Source organism: Hippopotamus amphibius, chromosome 2, assembly GCF_030028045.1.
Source record: "Hippopotamus amphibius kiboko isolate mHipAmp2 chromosome 2, mHipAmp2.hap2, whole genome shotgun sequence".
Lineage (NCBI taxonomy): Eukaryota > Metazoa > Chordata > Mammalia > Artiodactyla > Hippopotamidae > Hippopotamus > Hippopotamus amphibius.
This window is the reverse complement of record NC_080187.1, coordinates 130,863,688-130,886,855: the sequence shown is the minus strand read 5'-3', so window position 1 is coordinate 130,886,855 and position 23,168 is coordinate 130,863,688. Positions and strand designations below refer to the sequence as shown.

The 23,168-nt window shown below is 46.3% G+C and overlaps 1 protein-coding gene across 6 annotated transcripts in view; it reads right to left on the bottom strand.

Moving 5' to 3' along the window:
- The window catches only part of ADAMTS17 (ADAM metallopeptidase with thrombospondin type 1 motif 17), a 352,116-nt gene that overhangs the window by 260,402 nt on the left and 68,546 nt on the right, over window positions 1–23,168 (bottom strand). For all 6 annotated transcript variants that reach the window (XM_057724212.1, XM_057724214.1, XM_057724213.1 and 3 more), the window contains exons 5-7: window positions 13,537–13,620; window positions 12,673–12,830; window positions 5,216–5,259 (exon numbers count right to left, since the gene is read on the bottom strand). In XM_057724212.1, coding sequence (XP_057580195.1) covers window positions 5,216–5,259; window positions 12,673–12,830; window positions 13,537–13,620 — 286 coding nt within the window. The remainder of the gene's footprint in view (window positions 1–5,215; window positions 5,260–12,672; window positions 12,831–13,536; window positions 13,621–23,168) is intronic.

Sequence of the window (23,168 nt, the reverse complement as noted above, 5' to 3'; positions counted from 1 at the left end):
ACAGCTCGGCCCACAGTCAAGGGTAGGAGCAGCACAAACGCCCCACGTCCCCTGACCGTTAACTAAGACGTGTCTGGTCAGCCAGGCTGTGGACAGACATGTGCTCAGGCCAGCACCCCAGAGAGGCCTGGGGGTGTGGGAAGAGGAGGCCGAAGGGCCAGCAAAAGCCTCCAGAGGTCTCCCAACTCCACCGTCTTCTCACCTAGGAGGCTTCTTCGTCCAGGATGGTGGCAGGAAACCAGATCACAGAGGATGAAGCAGTTCAACAGAGGAAAAGCCCACACCCTCCAAAGGCAAGTCCGAAGTGTGCACAGCAGGAACCACAGTGAGAAAGGCAGCTACTCCTGTTAGGGAAGAAGCCTGTTTTCCCAGATCCTGTGGCCTTAAGAGCTGCCTTAGGTTCTCCTTGTGTGTGTCTTTCCCCAAGGTAGAGATGGGCGGGACCCCTAGGTGTCACCCCTTCCCTTCCACAGTGGCCCAAGAGGGTGGGAGGGTCTGCATGGTGTGACTCTGTAAGAGTGCATCCACTTGTCTGCTCGGTCAAGCCCCAAGCCAGCGTGGACGGGCTTGGTGAGGCCTCCCGCCCACAGCAGTCAGGACTGCCTTAGGATCAGGTCAGGGAAGTGCCCTCACCTGTGTCAGCAGTAACCCTGTCATGTGCACAGAGGATGTGTCGGCGTCTCGGGTTTCAGTCTGTACTTGAAGATCAGAGGTGTCGTGGACACTGTCATTCTGAGCAGTCCAGCATCATCCTTCCTCAGTAAAGTACCCCCTCTACAGACCCCCCTTGCATGCACTCGTTGCGGGAGGTACCGTCGCCTCCCCTATGGAAGCCCAAAGGGCCAGCGCCACCTGCACCCCCACGCAGGTGCGGGTGGAGAGAGGCAGCTACGTGACTGAGCGCAGGACTTGGAACCGGGAGCTGGTGACACCGTGGCTGAGGGGGCAGACGGGGCCACTGCCCGCAGCCCTGCCTCAGGCCTCTGCCCGGCGGCTCCCGCAGGTGCTGGTGTGTTCCAACCGGGTCCTCCAGCCTCAGGGGCAGTCCCCCTTCTGACAGGTGCCCTTTGTGCTTGTGTCCACAGTCAGGAACCTGTCTGAGGAGCTGGGCTGATGCAGACCGGGCAGGGGAGAGCGGAAGTATCACTGTTATTCATGAAACCCCCAACTCCACTCAGTACCTCAGAGATTCTCCAAATGAATCATGCAAAGTTACCTCTGAAATGTACTTTAAACTATTTTTTTTAATTAAACCATTAAAAAACGGTGATTAAAACATTTATAATAGTAGGTTACCTTTGGGGGCATTGCCCTGGGGGACCTGGAGGAGGCATGAGGGAACCTTCTGGGAGACGAGAACATTCCATATCTTAATGGAATTGCCTGAGTAGTTGTCTGAGAATACAGTCATATGATTGCAAACGATGTGGGTGTACTTAATGCCACTGAACTGTGCACTAAAAAATGGTTAGGATAGTAAATGTTATATATATTTTACCACAATTTAAAAAACAGATTAAAACAGAATTCAAAACACTCCTTTTAAACAATTTCAATAAATAAGAGATGAACCAAAAAAAGGATAGGCATAAATTTTTTAAATCCATCAAGATTTGTACTCTTTACTATCTGTAAGTTATGTCCAAATTAAAACAACAAAGCAAACGAAAACACCATTATATACCAACTATAAAACACTGGTGACCCCCAAGCTTTTCTAGTTCCTCAAGACACCAGATTATCTCGTTTGCTAAAGAACTGAGGGCACAGCCCCTCCTGCTAGAGCTGGATCGTGAGATTTGAAGGCAGCTGTTCAAAGTCTCTTAGCATTGGCAACCACATATTTATGTGATTCAGATTATTTTTCTGTTCTGCGGAATCAAAACAAAATATAAAAATAAATTGCACTGAGGTTTGGGAGGGGGCGGGGGGTGAAGGGGAAGCTGAGATGAAGCGAGAGAGTAGCACAGACATATATATACTACCAACTGTAAAATAGATAGTCAGTGGGAAGTTGTATAACAAAGGGAGTGCAACTCGAGGATGGAAGATGCCTTAGAGGACTGGGGCGGGGAGGGTGGGGGGGACTCGAGGGTGGGGGGAGTCAAGGAAGGGAGGGAATACGGGGATATGTGTATAAAAACAGATGATTGAATTTGGTGTACCCCCCCAAAAATAATAAATAAATAAATAAAATTAAAAAAAAAAAATTGCATGCTGGAATGACAAGATTATAGTGATGGATTCCAGATAAGTAGTAGCCAGGGTTAGGGCAAGGGAGGGAAGGAGAGGGTGAGTCTATAGCGCCAGCCCGAGGGAGCTGCTTGGAGGGGACGGACCAGTTTTGGTCCCGACTGTTGAGGTGGACAGATGAATTTATACACGTGATAACATGTCATGGAACAACAGGTAAAAACATAACCAAAAATGAGTGCATGCAAAAACCAGTGAAACCTGAGTAAGATCTGTAATCTAGGTGAGTGCATCGTGCCAATTTCCTGGTTTTGAAAACCCACTGTAGTTACATAAGATGTTACCATCAGAAGCTGGATGATTGGTACAAGAGACTTCTCTGTACTATTTTGACAACTTTAAGAAATTCTATAATTATTTCAAAACATAAAGGTAAAAAAATACAGAAATAAATTGGATGAGACTGCTATACAAGTGCCATAAGCCCAGTTTTCAAAGTATTATTTTCATCGTCACCCTACTTGATATTCTTACTGACTTGATAATATATACAAGTAAATTATGACATATTAAGATAAATATGTACTCATAAAACACCATGTAGGTTTTGTGATTGTTTTCAAAGGATCCAATAGTACGTGATTAAGTGTGAAATGAGTCATATGATGGGTTTCATTGTGTCCCCCGAGAAACCATAAGTTGAAGCCATACCCCACAGTGTGAGTGTATTTGGAGATGAGGACTTTGAAGAGCTAACTAAGGTTAAATGAGGTCATAAGAGCAGGGCTCTGATCCAGTATAAGCCGTGTCCTTATAAAAAGAGGAAATCAGGATACAGGCACACACAGGAGGAAGACCACGTGAGGACACGGGGAGAGGACAGCCATCTGCAAGCCAAGGAGAGAGGCTTCAGGAGAAATCATCTGCTGACCCTTTGATTTTGAACTTCCAGACTCCAGAACTGTGAGACAATAAATTTCTGTTACTTAAGCCTCCCAGTCTGTGGTACTTTGTTATAGCCGCCCTCGTAGAGAAATACAAGTAGTGTGGTGATGTGGTTTAGATGAGAGACGGGTGCTTGAGAGAGCTAGCTGCCTGAGCAGATATAAAAGTTATATATTCAAAAGAAAATTAAAGCTGGCTCTAAGTCGCATGAAAGAAAACCACGTCATCAGATGCACATCCCTCAAAAATACCGGAGTTCCTTCCTCTGCGTTCATTGGTTTATTCCTTCATTCCATCAACGTGGTGACCCAGCCTCTCCCGCCCTGTGCCCAGCGCTGAAGGACCCGATACACAGGTTAAAGCCGGACTGTGCTCTGTGTAGCGTAGTCTTCCACGGAAGACGTGCAGGGAAGGGCAGTGCAACAGATCCACGCCTCCGCAGGAGCAAGCACAGGGAGCAGGAGGGGCAGGGAGCAGAAGCCCCTTCTCGGCCAAGGGGCGTCAGAGCTGCGCTGCGAACACTGGGAAGGGGTAGCCAGTCCTCCAGACACCACATGCCTTGGCCGCCATGGCAGTGGACAGAAATGGACACACACCAGTCCTTCTTCTACAGCCCCAACCAGACTCGGGCATCAGCTAACCCTCTATCAAAGCCTACTTCACGTTGCTTTTGTCTAGAAATTCCATTACGGAGACAGCCCCCAAATAACAAAGCACAGATTGGTTAGTTGGTTTTTAACACCTAGTTCTCAGGTTTGTTTAGAGCAGTGGTCCCCAACCTTTTTGGCACCAGGGACCGGTTTCATGGAAGACAATTTTTCCCAATTTTTTCCATGGATACAGGGCTGGGTGGGGGGGGGGCGATGGTTCAGGCGGTAATGCAAGTGATGGGGAGTGACGGGGAGCAGCAGGTGAAGCCTCGCTCGCTAACCAGCGACTCAGCTCCTGCTGTACGGCCCGGTTCCTAACAGGCCGTGGACCGGTACCGTTCCGCACCCTGGGGCTTGGGGACTCTTGGTTTAGAGGATTGATATAATATAAAAAAATCACTTAAATATGACGTAAATACTAGCTATCACTCTACTAGATTTGGAAAGACCGGATAAAGTCTAGTCCAAATGGACCATCCTACGGATTATGGAGATTTACTGAAGGTCACCCAGCTTGTACCTGGCAGAGCCGGAGTGAGGGCTTGGGATTACCTATTGCCAGGACCCCCTGGGAAGCACAGGTTTTTAACACATGAATTCCACAATAATATACACTCAGTCGTATACTGTTTTCCTTCAGTTTTCTGACAATTCTAAGCATATTTGATTCTAAACCTTGCTTTTGGTGGTACAATATTTCAGCCTCCTAGTGAATAGAGGTTTGTGCTACAGAACACAAAACTGGAAGGCCTCCAGCTGTTTCCCAACAACCAAGTGCTGTATTCCTACACTCAAAGACTGATTTCAACTTGAAACCTATTAGAGGTCAAGAGCAAGCCAGATATAACTGGAGATAGGAGAGAAAGGAAATGGCAAGTGAAGGGGCAGGTGGGGAAGGAGGTGTAGGTGGAAGGGCGGGGGGAGAGGGAAACTGTGCTTTCCAGTGCTACATGTCAGCATCACTACTGTCTGACCAGAAAGCATCGCGCCTGGTGCCAAGGCTGGGGGAGGACACCAGTCCCCCAACCCTGCAGTCACACTTCACCTCTTAGGACGCTTGGTGAAGCTTCTGTCTCATGACAATCATGTAATTCATCGAGGTCCCCCTCCTGCACTGGTAATCAAGAGGCTCAGAGACAAATGCAGCCCAATGACAGTCACCTCAGGGCAGCCTGGAGGCTCCACTCTTTGATTGAACTTTTCATATCTTCCTTATTAATCCTTTGTCTAGACACCTTCTGCCATAAGCAACCACAAAACTTTTTAGGAAAGAAGAAAAGTAAAATAAAACAAAACAAAGTTACCAAAAAAAAAGAGGTAACAGAAAAGGTAGAGTTTGTTTGAGGATGGCTCCTTCAGACTGAAAGTGTTATCCAGTCTCCATATTATCACAGGGTACAGAGTGATTATTTTAACTCCAAACTTACCAACGGTGTCGCAAGGTTCATCTTTGTGTACGCAGAAATCTGTCCTAAAAAAAAATTTTAAAAAAGGAATAGTCAGGTGTGTGTAGTACCTCCAAGAATGGGAGAAGAAAATGTTGTCAGTTAATCTAATTTATCTTGATTACTCATCTTGCCCATAACAAAGTTATCACATTAGTTGTCACGGGTTATGGTGAAGAATAATAACTAGCAGCGTTTGCCAAGATTAACCACATTTCCAACTGGTAGGCACAGCTACCCCATACAAGATCCTCTTTTCATAGTTAAACTATTCCATACATAACACTCAGCTGCTGGGAGGACTCCTTCCAATGCTGAAAGTTTCAGAAGAAGATGTTCACCAAGTCATCTATCAGAGGAGATTATTAGTCAATATCACGAACTATAGTGACTTCCTAAGTTACTCTACTTGGGCAGCAACTGGTTTTAAGATGCTAGAATGACCTTGTATCACTTATACAAGAACACAACAAAAAAGTCACTTCTAAAACTTATCTTCTTTAAAGCCCCCCAGAATCTCCCAGGTGTGGTGGCTGTGGACAAATGAAGCAGCAAAGATGCTCGAAATCTGGTCCAGCCCCGGTTCTGCAGGTACAAGGGGCTCCCTCTGGCCTGTGAGGTATGAAATGAGGAAACTGGGCCCCCTTCTTTTCCAGTATCAGAGCATTCCTACTATGCTGCCCATAAGTTCCCATAGTTGGGAGCTGACCAGAGCACTGGTTGGGGAGGTATCTTGCCCAGGATTGTGTGAGGACAGCAGCGCCTGGCCCCACGTTCGTCCTCTTATGGGGTCCGCTGGGCACTGGTAGAAAGCCCCACTGCTCTGCAGCTCTCTAAACACACTCCAGTACAGCTTCAGGTTGAAAAGGTGTGTTCTGAAGGTACCTCTTCTCATTTTACTTTTAAAAAGTTCTCTGGGAAGAATAATGGGGCCAGACCGACAAAGTTGGCACTATGCAAAGTTGTGTATGGAAGTGGCAGGTCCTGGCTGAGCCAGACATCGCCTTCCCTCCTTGGGTAACACCTTCCCCTTTCTGACACTCCATCCCCACCTCGGCATTCAGTGTCCTCAATTCCTCTCCTACCCTCTGTCAAAAATCTATGCGCAGGGAAGGATCTTATCCCCCACCCACACTGGGGACAATGACAAGAAGGCAGTGTGATGTCATCAGCTTTCCTCTTCCCTCCACTCCAAGCCACCTCACATTCTGCCCTATTTGCCTCCATAACGTAACCCCCGTCTGACACCTCTCAGCACTGCGTGGATGTCCACATGAGTGGAGCAAAGCCTGCATGTTCCCAACGCTGGCTCTGCTTCAGGTTGGCCTGAAACTTATCAAAGATTCTACCCACCCGCTAGACCCACAGAGTCCAGATCCGTAGGTTTAAAAGATTCCACTTGGGCTTCTGATGTACAGAATTTCCTGGTCCAGGCCACTGCCTCAGGCCAAGGAGTCCTGCCAGGCACCCTGGACATCCTGCAAGCCCACAGGCAAGGGCAGCCTGCGTGGGTGTGACAGCTTTGAAGAGGTGGCCCTGAAGCTGGCCAGAGAGATAGTTAGGAGTGGGGCCCGTCCCCTAGGCAGCCCACATGGGTTTTGCTGACTGCGTTTCTAATTTTTTCATAAATAACGCATACGCTTTGGTAATCAATTTTAAAACGATTTTAATAAAGAAAAAAGGAAGCCTTCAAGACCCTCATGCGTTTCATAACCACCCCCAAAAGCAAGGAAGCCTCCATGGAAATGCAGATGGAATAACCATAGGAAAACAGAGACTCGTGCCTTGACTTTTTCTGTCAAAGACGACCTTTCAGAAGATTCATTAACAGGCCGTAGAGGGTGGCAGGACGATGCAGAGGCAGAGAAGAACCAAACACATAAAATTAGGGACATAAATATGCTTGCTGGTCTGGTATCTAACTATCCCCAACTCAACATTCTTGACCTGACATCCTTCCCATTGCAATGTTTTGGGTGTGTCACACACACACACACACACACACACACACACACCCCAGACTGGCCTGAGACCTCGCTCCAGGGTTTCCCAGAGTCGGCAACTAAACGTGTGGAAAGCGTCACCCCATTGCCTCGCCTGGGCAAAGGGTGTGTGGCCATCAGTCCCACAGAAGAGAAATGGAGAGAACTAAACACTTCTCTTCTGAGGGAACTGGCCCCAGCTCCTTCACGCTGTCTCTCTGGCCAGCGTGGAGGAGGATGGCTGACAGACAGGGCGCTGTGTGTCCTCTCATCTCCTGGCTTCCCTGGAGGGAAACGGGTGGTCTCACGTGGTGGACTCTGAAGCGTCACCCGCTGCGTCAGGACGTATGGTGGCTCACGGAGGGCCAAGCTCCATTAGGGGCCTGGCCTGAAAGGGTCACAAAATTTGAATCTTCTCTCCGCTTCCTGTTCAAGGTCCTTTCTCAGATAAGGAAAAGCAAGCCATCTGCCTGCAGGGGCACCTTCACCTCCAGGTACTCTGGCTCCCACTGCAAACTCATGCCAAACGCACCTGTGGGGGCTGCAGCTGGGGAATGAAAATAAAGGAGGGTCCCTGTGCAGCTCTCCAGCCTCTAAGTCTGTTCACGTTCACACTCACATCCTTCTGTTTGCTCAGGAGAAGGGAGGCTACGCGGATCTACAGGCCAGGACGTGCTCCGTGGATGTGTGAGCTGTGGCATCGTGCGGGCCCCTCACGCGGAAGCCTCCTGTCCCCCAACCTGTTTTAACGCCCTGCTCTCAACCTCTTGAAATTCTTAGTAATTTTTTAACACGGGGTCCCGAGTTTTCATTCCGCACTGGGTACCACACGTTACGCAGCTAGTCCTGTGCATACCCTATGGCTTGGCATACAGTTGGGGTTTAATACATACTGGCTCCTTCACTAAACAACTGGCATACATTTCCAGACCACCTTCAACGTGCCCTTGCAGCTCATCGGTGGCCTCGTCTCTTCCCAGTGTTAGAAAACCCAGGAAAACGTAATGCCACAGGGACCCACCGAGCTCTCACACGAGCAAGGCCAAAGGTCGAGGAAGACCGTCCCTGGGACCGGGTGGAGTTATGTGGGAAGGGAAGGTGGAGGGACAGCTGGACGTGTCCCGGTGGTTGCGCTGAGGGCTGGCCACGTGTGTCTCTACGGGTGTCTGCCAGGAGCACAGACCTGGGTTTGGGGGTAGAGTTCCCGGCTTTCTGGAGGAGATGTGGAGCCAAAGGCGAGGCCGTGCCAGGTGTTGAAGTCCCCTGAAGCCCGGACGGCGTGGGCCCCACGTGCCCCCAGACACAGTCTACTAAGGGGTCCTTGCGGCCCTGCGCATAGCCTCTGTTGCTCCCGGCTCAGCAGCCTCTGTTGGACGTGACGTCCTGCTCACGTCTCAGCAACCGGCCATCGGTACAGCTGGTGGGCGTCCAGGAGGACACGCTTGGGCTCAGCCTCAGCCCCAGCCCGGAAGGACAACAAAAAGCAAAGAAACCCTCACGTGGGCCCAACCCGGGACCGGAGGATGCCGGTTCCTAAACAGGGCTGGCCCGTGTAGCCTCCAATTAGACCCTCAGCTCGGATTACTCTGGGAGGAAAGGACTGCTTCCCCAGAGCGGCAGCTGCCTCGCACCCAGTGTTCCTGTGAAAACATCGGCCCATCATTACCTCAACCTAGGGAACTGCAGCTCTTGGCCTCTAATTATGAAACAGTGCTTCTCAGCCAAACTGGCCTCCAGCCCTGACGCCATCCCTGCCACCCCATCCTCGGGGGAGGTCTTCGGTTTAACGTCTGTCGGGGCCCAGAGGACAGACGGCACCAATCGGTTCAGTCTAGCAGTGCCACAGAAGCGAGAGGGATGAAGGTGGCTCGAGGTGGAGAGAGACGACACAGGCTCCTGGGCCGGCCGTGGGTGAGAGCGGGGGCAGATGCCTTCTCATTGGCTCTGCCTGCGGCTGAAGAAGCCTTGCCTTTCCAGGCCATCAGACGTTCCCCGCCCCGGCACCCACGCTCAGAAACACCTGCTTGCAATCAGGACCACCCCCTTCAGTGTGTTTCACTAGAAAAGAACAATTTAAAAGGTTTTTTATTGTGGTAAAATACACATAATATTTACCATCTTAACCACTTTTAAGTACCCAGTTCTATAGTGTCAAATACATTCACACTGTTGTGCGACTAATCTCCAGAACTCTTTTCACCTTGCAAAAGTGAAATTCTGTATCTATTAAACAACTGCCTATGCCAGCCTCCCCACAGCTCCTGGCCACTAGTATTTCCGTCTCAACGAATTTAACTTTTCTAGGTATGTCATGTAAGTGGGATCACAAAGGATCTGCCCTTTTATGACTGGCTTATTTCACTCAGCAAAAGGTCCTCCAGGTTCATCCAGGTAGTAACTAGTGTTAGAATTTCCTTCCTTCTTAAGGCTGAATAATATTCCAGTTGGATGGAAACACCACATGTTGTTTATCCATCTATCCACTGATGGACACTTGGGTTGCTTCCACATTTTAGCTATTATTAGTAATGCTGGTATGAATACAGGTGTACAAATACTTCTTCAAAACCCTGTTTCAATGCTTTAGGGTATATACCCAGAAGTGGAATTGCTGGATCATGTGGTCATTCTATTTTTAATTTTTTTTAGGAACTGCCAGACTGTTTTCCACAGTGGCTGTACCATGTCACATTCCTACCAACAGGGCACAAGGGTTCCAATGTTTCCACATCCTCACCAACACTTATTTTCTGTTGTTTGGGGTTTTCCTAATAGTAGGCATCCTAATAGGTGTGAGATGGAAAGAACATTTCTATGCAAAATATTTCCAGTATGGTAAATGAGCTGTTAGGAGAGAGGAAAAAGAGAAAGAAAGGAAAAAAAAAAAAAAGCCTAACAGGCAGCATTCTCAGGCTGAGGGTGCATTCAGTCTCTCTGATGGTGTTTTGTAAAAAGGCGAATCCAGAAGTTTTATCAACACTAATTTTAGTGATTGCCTCTGATAAAAGGCTATTCGTTCCCAAACCAAAACCACTTGCAAGTGTCTTCTCTACCCAGACAAGAAAGGAAACAGCAGGGAAGCAAATAAACAATATAGGGAAAATTCCCACAGGTTATTATTTTTAACAAAACATCAGAATTTATACATGTTATATAGTATTTACACAAACCCCTTTCAAAGTAATAGCCTTGGAAGTTTAGCTGCATATTCCAAAGGTGATATTATCTAGAGCCCCTCTCTAGGAAAGGTCTTTAGTCCTCATTTAATTATCATTTGGAAACTCAATCCCGTCACGTTATAGCCACGTATAGACATGGTTCCCATGGACTCCTGCCTGCTCCCCAAATCAAATCCACAAAGGGTGGTAGCCGTAAGCCCAGTACTGCAATCCTCGGTGCTTTACGGCGAGACCCCTAGGATCCAAAAGCCATTTCAAAGTGCCTTGAGCCACGGCAGCCTCCGGGCCAGTGCGGGGGGGGGGGGGGGCGCAGGGGCATGAGAGCTGCTGGGAGAGGTGGTACTTGGGGCTTCCCAGCACTCACTAGGGTGGGCAAACCCAGACCTAAGGCAAGTACAAGGTCATGCCCACACCTTGTCCTCGGTGGCCGGTAGACCACCAGCCACAGGTAGGCAATCAGAATTGTTGAAGAGACTTCTCAAATGTTCCATTATACATCTAATCACATTCTGCAGAAGCAGCAAGTGTTCCCATAAGGGATCAGTGTGCTACAGATCGCATTTCAACCCCTTAGCGCTGGCAACTGGTGAAGTATCCACAAGAGTGATTAGCCATCTACCTGGTGTCTGGTGGTTGCAATGTGCATGTTCTGGGTTTGTTAAGAGAAGAAGGCTAGGGAACCAAGTTGCCTGGTACCTGGTGCTTGAGGCTGAGGTCACAGAACATCCCCAGCTACCTTTAGGATGTCCTCAGGCCAGGCGCTTGCTATACGTGGCCCAAGAGATGCAAACCAAGAGCCTTTCTGGACTCAAAACCAAAGTCTTAAACCAGATTTAACTCTTCTTAGAGGGCCAGGCTATTTTCAAGCTAAAGACGTGGTAAACTGTTCCCTTTCTCTGAACTCAGAGAAAAAGAATGCATGTAATTTTGGAAGTAGTTGCCTTAAATTAAAAAAAAAATCTTAAAATTCAAAGTTGATATAGTCATGATATATTCATTCAAAAAAATAAAAGTTTGTATTTTAATCTAATGGATTAAATTATCACAAAAACTCTCCACATATTTTCTAAAAGGGGACGTTGGTGTGAACACATAACACATTTTATTTATGTTATTGAAGTAAAACAACCAAGGAAAATCAGTTTTGCTAACAGAGACTTGAGACATAGGGGAAAAATGAAATAGCCACATCTATACCTATCACGGGTTGAACTGTGTCCCCAAAGAGATATGTTCAAGTCCTAACCCCTGGTCCCTGTGAATGTGATCTTATTTGGAAAAAGGGTCACTGCAGATGTAAGCAAGTTAAGATGAAGTCACATTGGATTAAGCTGGGCCCCAATCCAATGACCGGTGTCCTTACAAGTAGAGGGAAATGTGGACACAGGAAGAACACCACTTGACAATGGAGGAGAGACCGGAGCGATGCGTCTACAAAACAAGGGATGCCCACGATTGCGGGTAGCAGTTAGGACGAAGGAGGAAGGATCCTCCCCTCCTGAGCCTTCAGAGAGCGCACAGCCCTGCCCACACCTTGATTTCAGACTCCTGGCCTCCAAAACTGTGAGAAAATAAATTTCTGTTGTTTTAAGCCACCCATTTTGTGATAATTTGTTCCTGCAGCCCTAGAAAACTAAAACAGCGTTGCCGCTGTCTGCATGGAAGGCTGACTTTGGTTTCTACTGTCCACTGCCAGGCCCCTGGCTTCCCTCTCAGTAAGTCCAGCTCTGCAGCCTATAAAGAAGCTCGGCCTCTTGCTGCAAATGGAGCCTCTACGTGAATTCCAAGGGCATCTCTGTCCGCTGCTCTTGTCCCAAGAGTGCCACGGATGGGGCCGTGCACAGCACACACACACCCATGCACTTCCCTCCACAGGAAAATCGGGCATCTGCTCCCCCCAGTTTGGAAGCAGCCTCAAACACAGATGAGCTCTTTCCAGTGAGCATTATATTTGGTGTTGGGAAGAGGCAGTAGATAAATTTTCTTGAAAGTTTTAAGAGGAACTAGGATTTCAGTAGTTTTATATTAACAACAGCAATAATAATAGCTACCACGTGTGTCCTTACTGTGGGCCAGGCACTGTGAGAAGTGCTTCCTGTGCTCATCTAATCCTCACACCTCAGAGGCAGGACTATCATTTATCTCCATCTTCCTGATGAGGGATCCGAGGCAGACACGTGGCCCAAGGTCTGAATTCCTAGCAAACTGCCCTCTGTCCTCTCCACTGGGAAATGCCTTCCCTCTCACATCTGCAGCTCCAGGCCGAGTCCAGCTTTACCTGGTCACGAATACAGCAGCATCCACGGGGGGCGTGTCGTCCTTGCCTCCTGGAACCTGATTGTTGCCGAGGTACCGTGCGCCTCCGTACTCCTCATTCTGCCAGTGACAGAAGCTCTCCAGGGACCGCTCACCATGGTGCCCAATGGACAACTTGGCCTAAAAGAAATCAGGGGGGCAGTTGCAGAAGGAAATGCCCAGGGAAGCCAGAGTTCATGCTCAGACCACAGTGTGGATGTTAAGGTAGAGACAGTTGCTCACCAGGGCGTCATTCAATGTCACCTGCCTACCACGCCAGTAGGTAGATGCAGAGACCCAGAGAGAGTCCATCAGGGGCCTTATCTATAAGTTCTCATGAAGACTATCTTATTAAAGAAAAGCCTTCTCCTTTTTGGCAAACTGACCAGTATACCCAACGTTCTCACGTTCACTGCTTAACTCTGCAGGTAACACATTCACATGGAAATGCACTCCATCAAAAGACCAGAAAACAATGCTAAGGTGCATCCAAATTTGGCCTGAAGCTCGGGTACAGCTCCAGAAGGGTAGCCACGATTTCCAAGACCTCATCATCAACTTTGCACCCGTGAGACGTGCAGGAGTGAAGGAGGGAGGCACACAGACCCACTGCTCAGGGTTTCCCCGAGATTCTGAGCAGATCATGTGCACGCCAAGCCTCCAGTGATGCTACCGGTCCTCCCCTCACCAGGCATCCCTGGTCCCTGGCCCAGGGCATGCTGTGCCACCTGCAAAGCCATGGGAGGAGGATAAAATACAGCACCTGGACTCCTCCTCAGTGCTCAACAGCAACTAGGAAGCCTGCAGACCAGACACATTTTCTGTTACTGCACCGATGGGGACTTACAGGACGTTGTCGTAGCAGGACAAGCTTGGTAACTTGAATGTTAACTTTAATTCCAAGGCTCTGGTGCTGAAACATGTTGTATACCTATCAAGAGAGAAAAAAAGAATTAGATAGAAATTTAAATACAAAAACAAAAAACCAACAGCAACAGTGGTATCCTGGATGGGATCCTGGAACAAAGAGAAGATATTAGGTAGAAAGTAAGGACATTTGAACAAACTATGGACTTGAGTTAATAAAAATGTAACAGTATTGGTCCATGAGTTATAACAAACATACCATACTAATGTAAGACATCAATAATAGCGGAAACTGTGTATGGGAAATCTCAGTACTACCTGCTCAATTTTTCTATAAATCTAAAACACAAAATATAAATGAATAAAATATAAATGTATTTATAAATAAAATTAAGCATAAATTCTATTCATTAAAAATTATATTAGAATATTCTTTAAAAACTTTCTCCCAGTACAAAAAAAAATTTAAAGAAAAGTAATTATATGAAATTCAAATTTCAATGTTCATAGATAACGTCTTATTGGAACAAAAAAAAATACTTATATGTGAGATACATAATCCAGATTTTATTTAAAAGGCCTTCTGAGATCAAAAAACTCCCATAAATATACATTCCTTAAAAGAAACGTGTATAACAGAAAACTCTGGAATCACACACACGGGTGCATACAAACATGTACATGCAAAGATACAACAAAATCAGTTGGTCGAAAAAAATGTATAGGTAGGTGATGTTGAAAAAAGAAATGGATGACAGCTGATTCTGGGGTTTTCTGCAGGAAGATGAAGGGGATCTTTATGAAGGGATGGGGAAGGTCCGTGATTGTAGCCATCTGTCACGTGCCAACCTGTATCATCTCTAACCCTCATCACCACCCACCAACCTCGACTCAATGACATAAAGGCACCAGCTCAAGACCCACGGCCCGTCAACTATGACCGGAACCCAAATCCAGGCTTGTCCAGCCAAAAAGGCCATATTCCTTCTTTCCCTGAAGTCCTCATTCTAACCAAAGTTTGTCTGTGAGATAAAGTTATAATAATAGAAAAGGACGTGCCCCTATCAGTTTTGCACCTCTTGTTGGTAGAACTTAATTATAAGGATCTCGACATCAAGAAATCAAAGGATTCAAGGGGACAAGAGATAGAAAAACTCAAGTAAGGCACAGAAATGAAAGTTGACACACACTGGACTTGAGGACCCCCAGATTACTGCGATTCTCCTGAGCGCCTTCTCAGAAGAGAGCGGGACTCAGGGAGGCACCATGCAGTAGGTGATGAAGGTACTAGTGTAAGCTATAGAAGGAAGAGATAAGAACCTTTTAAATATTCCCTTTCCTTTTTACATTAGGAAAATACATTTCTTTCATTATGTCCTTTTCTCAATGTTATTGATATATAATTGATATATAACATTGTATTCGGTTCAAGTACACAACAGGATTATACATATACTATATATCACAGTATACAGAATACAGTATATATAATATATACATATCTCAAAATGATCACCACAATAAGTTTAGTTAACATCCATAACCTATCTGAGTTACCATTGTTTTTCTCATGAAAGAACTTTTAAGACCTTCTCTGTTAGCAACTTTCAAATATATGATACAGTACTATTAACCACAGTCACCATGTTGTACCTTACACCCCAAGGATTTATTTATCTCATAACTAAAAGCTTGTACCTTTTGACCACCTTCTCCCAACCCCCCATCCCCCACCTCTGGGAGACACCAATCTGTTCTCTGCATCTATGAGTTCAGTTTTTTTAGCTTCCACACGTAAGTGAGATCACACAGTATTTGTTTTTCTCTAACTTATTTCACTCGGTTTTGAACATGCTACGTTTTTTTTTTCTGATAGACATAATCTAGAGAGAGAATTTTCCAGCAGGGGCATTACAACCTTCTCTCCAGTACATCAGCAGCAACAGAAAGCAATGACCACAGCCAACAGCGTGGCCACAGTTAATTCAGGCCATGTGAAGCTGGACACGGCGCCGGGCACACAAGCGGCAGAAGCCAGGCACGCACAGTGTTTGAGCATCTGTGTGACAAAGGAATTAGCTGTATCAGTGCTTGGATTTTTCTCTTTGAAAATTATTATTAAAGCCAAACAGAATCTTTGTGTAATTTAATATTCTTTCCCACAAGGAAAAATACAGCATATTCAGTTCTTCTGTTCTCACTCCCCCCTCCCAGAACTTTTTCTTTCCTCAAGAACAAAACTGCAGTCATTTTTTTATGCTGGACCATCTGTAGGCCAATTCTGAAGTCATGCCTTAACTACCTATCCCCAGACCTGGTTGAAGAAAGGAAAAGCACATAACTTTTTCCTTGTTTTGATAGTCTAAGAACCACCCAATGGCCATAAATCAAATTTTTCCAGAAATATGCAGCCGTAGGATTGGGCCCAAACTGGAAAACCTCAATTCAAAACATGAAAACGAGAAAGAATGAAAACTTGAAATTATGAAGGATAAAGTTCAAGTCACACAGGGTTTCAAGGTGCAATCTCAACACTGCCTGTAACAGCAACACGAGCCAAAGACATCACACATATTGTAGGTTTAAAGGAATAACACAGGAAAGCAATTCTCAGCGGTGCTCTGACACGCCCCCTGAGAGCAGCGTACAGAACAGAGCCCAGACGCAGTGATGCAAGTTTCAGGACTGACAAACCTACAGGAACAAACTCCCTTGTCAGAATCACCCGTTTTCTCCTCTCTGGCTGAGGACAGTTGGGCACATTCCGTGGACCGTGACTCCAAAGGCTCAGGTACTTTTCTCAGAGCAAATACACAAAAAATACGTGAGCTGGAAGGGGAGAAAAGCTTCCTGCTGAGGGGCTAGGACGGAGGGCGAGATGGGGAATTGCTGTTCAATGAGTACAGAGTTTCGGTCTTGCCAGATGACCACGTCCTAAGGTTTGGTCGCACAACAACGTGAGTACACTTAACGATACGACACTTAAAGGTGACTAAGATGGTCAATTCTGTTATGTGTATTTTACCAAAGGAAAACTTCTTCATGAATTAGTTAAAGATAAGATGCTTCACGCTCTCAACAACACTCTCTAGTAAACCTGCAGGAAGCCCCCTTGAGGTGTAACTGGGATGCTCACATTCAGGAGAGCCGGTATGGGAGCCTGACGGCAGCTAAAGCGCATTGAGCGCTGAGCAGACCACGCTCCCACAAAGCCCAGCAGAGCGCAGGGCCAGGCAGGCGCACAGGCTCTCCCTCAAGGCCCAGCGCCAAGCCAGGCGAGCCAGACGAAAACCCGACGACAGCCACAGAACACAAAGCAGCAGGCCTCAAAGACACGTAACAAAGTCTCCCCGTCTTCCTCTCCCGTGGAAACTCACACTCAGGAGAGTCCTGGAGGCCGCGGCCACGTGATGCTGAGGGAGCCACCTGGCTGGGCAGGGAACAGCAGCACCAACCGTCTGGAAAGTCTGTCTCCAGCATGCAGCTCGGGCTGCGTCCTGGCAAGTGTTCAGAGCCCCAACAGCATCTGTCACATTTCCTTGGAAGCCTGGGGGCCGAGCGAGTGGACCGGCTGCCAGCAGCACGCTGCGGGGCTCCCCTGGCTGGGCAACGTGGGGACACGGTCAGGGAGGGGCAGACAGGGACAGGGGACGGGGGCATGTGGGGAGGAGCTGTTCGCAATGCCAGGAGGGGTGTTCACAAGAGCACCACCTACCTGCACGACTTAGGGCCTCCCCAGGACAGACGGGAACCGGAGGGAACACCCTCCCGTCACAGGCAGCACCGATCCGGACCCCCCCACCCTAGAGGGGCCTATGTTCTCTAGCACTCCCTCTGAGCGGGGTCCCGAAGCAGCAGCACCAGCATCGCCTGAGCACGTTTCGGAAACGCATTCTGGAGCCCACCCCAGACCCAGTGAATCAGACACCCCGGAGGGTGGGCCCAGCCGTCTGCATTCAACAAGCCCCCCAGCGGCCTCCCATCGTGGCCACGGGGGTGTGGGAACCGGTGAGGGCTCTAACACGCTGCTGGTTTCTCTGCGCACCAGGGAGAGGCTTGCTGTCTGTTTCACATGGTAATTGAGTCAAATTGATGTCATTTTTCCTCCAAACAGAACTTGCCTGGAACGTCTCAGGTTTTCGTTCCACTCTGTGGTTGTTAGGGAAGCTAAACACAATCAGAGCTCTGTGAAGTGGCCCCGTTTTCCAGTCTGGCTGCCCACAGCCTGGGCTTCTAGTGTCCGCACCACCTGTTTCGTCTGCAACGTGTTCTTTAAAATATTCCTGCTCCTGTGTCCCCACCACCCCCAACCAAAGGAAAATCAAGTCACGTACGTAAAAAGGCACTGCAGCACCGCTGGAAAATCAACCAAAGCCCGCTCAGGCACTCGCCGTGGCTTGCTGCCAGCCCAGAGACTCAGGTCCGGCCAACGTTTCTCCCCCCACACGCACCTGCACAGGTGAGCAGATGGTGGGGACACAGAGCCCAGGGGGACCCTGTTTCCCTCCGAGCCAGGCGGAGGGAATCTTTTAGAACACAAATCAGTGCATACCACTCTTCTGCTTGACCCCTGCGGCAGCTTTCCTGAAGCCCGCTCTCTGTGCCCTGGCCCCTGAGGGGGTGGCCGGAGCCCCTCTCACTGCGCCCCACCCTCCCCAGCACCCACTAGGAACCCCCTCCCACATGCCACACTGACCCCACTGGCTGGCTCCTTATGTCAGCGCAATGCCTTCCCTCCTAAGTGGAGGGTCACTCCTCACAGAGGTGTCCCTGACTGCCCCATCACTTGCTACCCCCTGGATCTCTGCACAGCAGTTTATAAGACTTGCACACAAATTCCCGATTTGTGTGTTGAGTATGGGCTGTCGGTGCCACCACATGAGCTCCACGAGGATGGGACCTGCCGTGCTCCCTACTCAATCTCCAGTCCCTAGAGAGACCCCAGCGCACGTAAGGTACCCAATACATACAACTGAATGGAATTAGGGAGTACATCTCATTTTATTTTTTTATAGTGGTAAAATACATATAACATAAAATGTACCTTCTTACCCATTTTAAGTGTACCGTTCAGTAGTGCTAAATACATTCTCATTATCGTGCTGCTATCACCACCACCCAACTTCAGAGCTTTTTCATCTTCCCAGACTGAACCTCTGCACCCATTAAACACCAACTCCCCATTGCCCTCTCCCCCCAGCCCCTGGCAACCACCACTACCTTCTGCCTCTATGAATGTGACTACTCCACCTGCCTCTTACGAGTGGACTCATACAGAACCTGTCTTCTTGTGACCGGCTTCCTTCCTTAACGTAACGTCCTCAAGGTTCATCTATGTCACAGCACCTGTCAGTTTCTTTCCTTTCTAAAGTTGAATCCTACTCTACTGTGTACATATGTGCACACATATATCTTTGTCTATCCTTCAGTGGACATTTGGGTTGCTTCCTATTTTAGTGAATTATTTGTGAATAAGGCTGCCATGAACAAACACCCCTTGGAGACCCTGCTTTCATTTCCTTCCGTGTCTATACCCTGAAGTGGAACCACAGAATCATATGTCGCGTGGGCGAACCCCTTTTATGCTCTGGTCTGTGTAGTGTCTGGACACTTGGTGGGGATTTTTTAAATTTCTTTTTCTTTTTTTGGCTAAAGATGCTGTTTTCATTGGGGAAAGTTCCCCTACTGAGTGACCCCTGGAGAAAGGAAGGAACCCTCCTTCCACTGTAGAAAACAAGCAGGTGGAAGCTCACTCTGCTTGCCACAGAAGCCCTGGAGGGGCGCTGGCAGGGGAGAGGTGGTCCCAGGACACAACAGTGGCAGCAGGACTGCAGCCCACACTCCTGGCCGGAAGGCGGCCTTGCTCTCTCCTGCTGCCTGGCCTCCCTCCCTTGAGGCTCCTGCCCCCGCCCGTCCCCCCTTCCTTGTGATTCTGGGCTCCTCCGTATACAGCTCCAAAAACACGATTCCTCTTCTGCTCCAGTTAGCCCAGATCCAGTTCCTTCTGCTTATCATCAAAACCCCGAACTGATACAAGAGCCAAGCTCACCGCTCTGGGATTTACAAAGCTCCTTTCTTCCTTGTTTGAAAATGGGACCACTCCACACGATGCCAGGGTTGTTTCAGCACCTCTCCCATGTTTCGTAAGTCCTCAAAAACGACCAAAGTGGCTCTGCTCTCACAGCGGCCATTTCTTCTGTTGCTCTGCAGACTGATTCTTCAGGGCTCAGAGGTGGAGCTGTGCGTAGCAGCCAAGCATGGGCAGAGCATTTCTTCCCCACTGCACTTGTTTCATTCACTCCATCTGGATACCTCCTCCTTGACGGGCAAGATGTGAGCTGAGAGGGGTGAAGGGGACCACCCACAGCACAGTGGGCTGTGTGCGAGGTGTGAATATGTAATTGCGTTTATGTAGAAACACTTCCTACCAGAGTTTAGGACACCACGTCTGTGTGGTATGCTTAGAATACAAAAGGCTTTTCAGAAGTAGATTAATTGAGGAATTAGAAAAGGAAAGCCAGTGTTTACACAACTTCAGCGCTAAATCCTTTGCAAAGGATGTTAGAAAATGGCATTAGTCGCTCACTTATGAGTTCACGGATGCCACAAAAATTTTCTGATCCTCTGCACATGCACAAGGCACCGGAGAAATAATGATGAAGGTGTATACACAGTCCTACCTTGATGAGCTTAGAGACGGTGCAAAGACAGTAGGCAGGGTGGGTTTTTTAAATTTCTGTTAAATATGCATAATATGAAACTTACATTTTTAAGTGTATGGTTTAGTGGCATTGAATACATTCACATTGTTGTGGAACAGTCACTACTATCCATCTATAGAACTTTTTCATCTTCCCCAACTGAAAGCCTGTAGCTATTAAACACCAGCTCCCCGTTCCCTGCCCCGCACTAGCGCCTGGTAACCACATGCTATTTTCTGTCTCTATGAGTTTAACTATTCCAGCCACCTCATTTGAGTGTAATCATACAGGATTTGTACAGTATTTATACTTTGATGGCTGGCTTATTTCATTTAACGTAAGGTTCTCAAGGCTCATCCATCTTGTAGCAGGTGTCAGAATTTCCTTGCTTTTTAAGGCTGAATGATAGTTCATTGAGTGGATATACCGCATTTTGTCTACCCATTTACCCTTCAGTGGACCCTGAGTTCTTCCTCCTTGTGACTACTGTGAATACTGCTGCTATTAATATGGGTGTACATGTTCATGACCCCGCTTTCACTTCTTTGGGGTAAATACCCAGAAGTCGATCATATTATAATTCTTTTTTTTTTTTTAAGAACCATCATGCTGTTTTCCAAAGGAGCTGCACCATTTTATGGTCCCAAGAACAGTACACAAGAGTGCCCGTTTCTCCATATCCTGGTCAACACCTGTTATTTTACCTTTTTTTAGTAATAGCATTTTAATGGGAGTGACGTGATATCTCATTGTGGTTTTTGATTTGCATTTCCCTAATGGTTAGTGACCCTGAATATCTTTTCCTGTGATTACTGGCCATTTATATATCTTCTTTGGAGAAATGTCTATTCAAGTCCTTTGCCCATTTTAAAATCAGGTTGTTTGGTTTTTGTTGTGGTTGTTGTTGAATTTTAGGAGTAACATATATTCGGGATGTTATCAGATATGTAATTTGCAAATATTTTCTTCCACTTTGTGAGTTACCTTTTTACTCTGTTAATAGTGTCCTTAGATGCATAACAGTTTTAAAATTTGGTGAAGACCAACTTGTCTACTTTTTTCTTTTGTGGTCTGTGCCTTTAGTGTAATATCCAAGAAATTATTGCCAAATCCAATGTCAGGAAGTTTTCCCCTATGTTTTCTTCTACGATTTTTGTAGTTTTAGCTCTTACATTCAGGTCTTTAACCCATTTTGAATTAATTTTTGTATATGATGTTAGGTAAGGGTCCAAATTCATTCTTTTGCATGTATATATCCAGTCTTCCCATCACCATTTGTTCAAAAGACTGTCACTTCCCCATTGAATGGTCTCTGTAGTCTTGCTGAAAATCATTTGACCACATATGTCAGGGTGTATTTCTGGGCTCTCGATTCCATTCCATTGGTCTATAGGTTTGTCTTTATGCCAGTATCACAGTGGGTTTTGACTACTATACCTTTGTAGTAAATTTTGAAATTAGGAAATGTGAGTCTTCCAACTTTGTTTTTCTTTTCCAAGATTGTTTTGGCTATTCAGGGTCTCTCGAGATTCCATGCAAATTTTAGAAAGGATTTTTCAATTTCTGCAAGGAAAAATGTCATTAGGATTTTGTTAGTGACTGCATTGAATCTGTACAATGCTTTGAGCAGTACTGACATCTTAATTATAAGACTTCCAATCCATGAACTTCAGTGTCTTTCCATTTATTTATGTCTTCTTTAATTTCTTTCACCAATGTTTCTTTCACCAATGCCTCACAAGTTTTTCACCTCTTTAATTCCTAAGTATTTTACACTTTTTGACACTATTGTAAATGGAATGGCTTTCTTAATTTCCTTCTCAGATTGTTAATTGTTAGGTACAGAATTGCAACTGGTTTGTGTATATTGGTTTTGCATCCTGCTAATTTGCTGAATTATTTTATTAGTTCTAATTTCTGTATGTAGGATTTCATGATTTTCTACATGGCTCATGCTCTCTGTAAACACAGATAAGTTTACTTCTCCCTTTCCTAATTGGATGCCTTTTATTTCTTTTTCTTGATTAACTGTCCAGGCTAGGACTTCCAGTACTATGTTGGACAGAAGTCATGAAAGCAAGCATCCTTGTCTTGCTCCTGATCTTAGAGGAGAAGCTTTCAATCTATCATCATTGAGTATTACAGTCACTATGGGTTTTTCATATATGTCTTTATGATGTTGAGGCAGCTTCCTTCTATTCCTAGGTTGTTGACTGTTTTTTATCATGAAAGATACATGAATTTTATCAAAATGCTTTTTCTTCATCGAGTTTTTTTTTTCTTTCCTTCTGTTAATGTGGTGTATTACATGCTTGATTTTGTATGCTGAACCATCCTTGCATTCCAGAAATAAAGCCAACTTTGTCATGGTGTTCAATATGACTTTGGTTTGCTAGTATTTTGTTGAGAATTTTTGTAATAATGTTCAAAAGGGAAATTGTCTTCTTATTCATAAGGAACTATAGTTTTCTTTTCTTGTAGTGTCTTTATCTGGCTTTGGTATAAGGGCAATGCTGGCCTCATAGAAAAGTTAGAAAACATTTTCTCCTCTTCAGTTTTTTGGAAGAGTTTGAGGATTGATTAATTAGTTTTCCTTTAAATGTATGGTATAATTCACCAGTTAAGCTGTCAAGTTCAGGACTTTCCTTTGTCACGAAATTTTTGATTACTGATTCTATCTCCTTACTACTTATAGGTCTACTCAGATTTTCTACATCTTTGTGAGTAAGTCTTGATAAGCTTTATGTTTCCAGGTATTTGTCCAATTCATCTAGGCTATCCAATCTGTTGGTGTACAATCGTTCATGGTATTCTCTCATAATCCTTTTTGTTTCTATAGAATTGGTAGTCATGCCCCCACTTTCTGATTTTAGTAATTCAAGATTTTTTTTATTAATTAGTCTAGATAAAG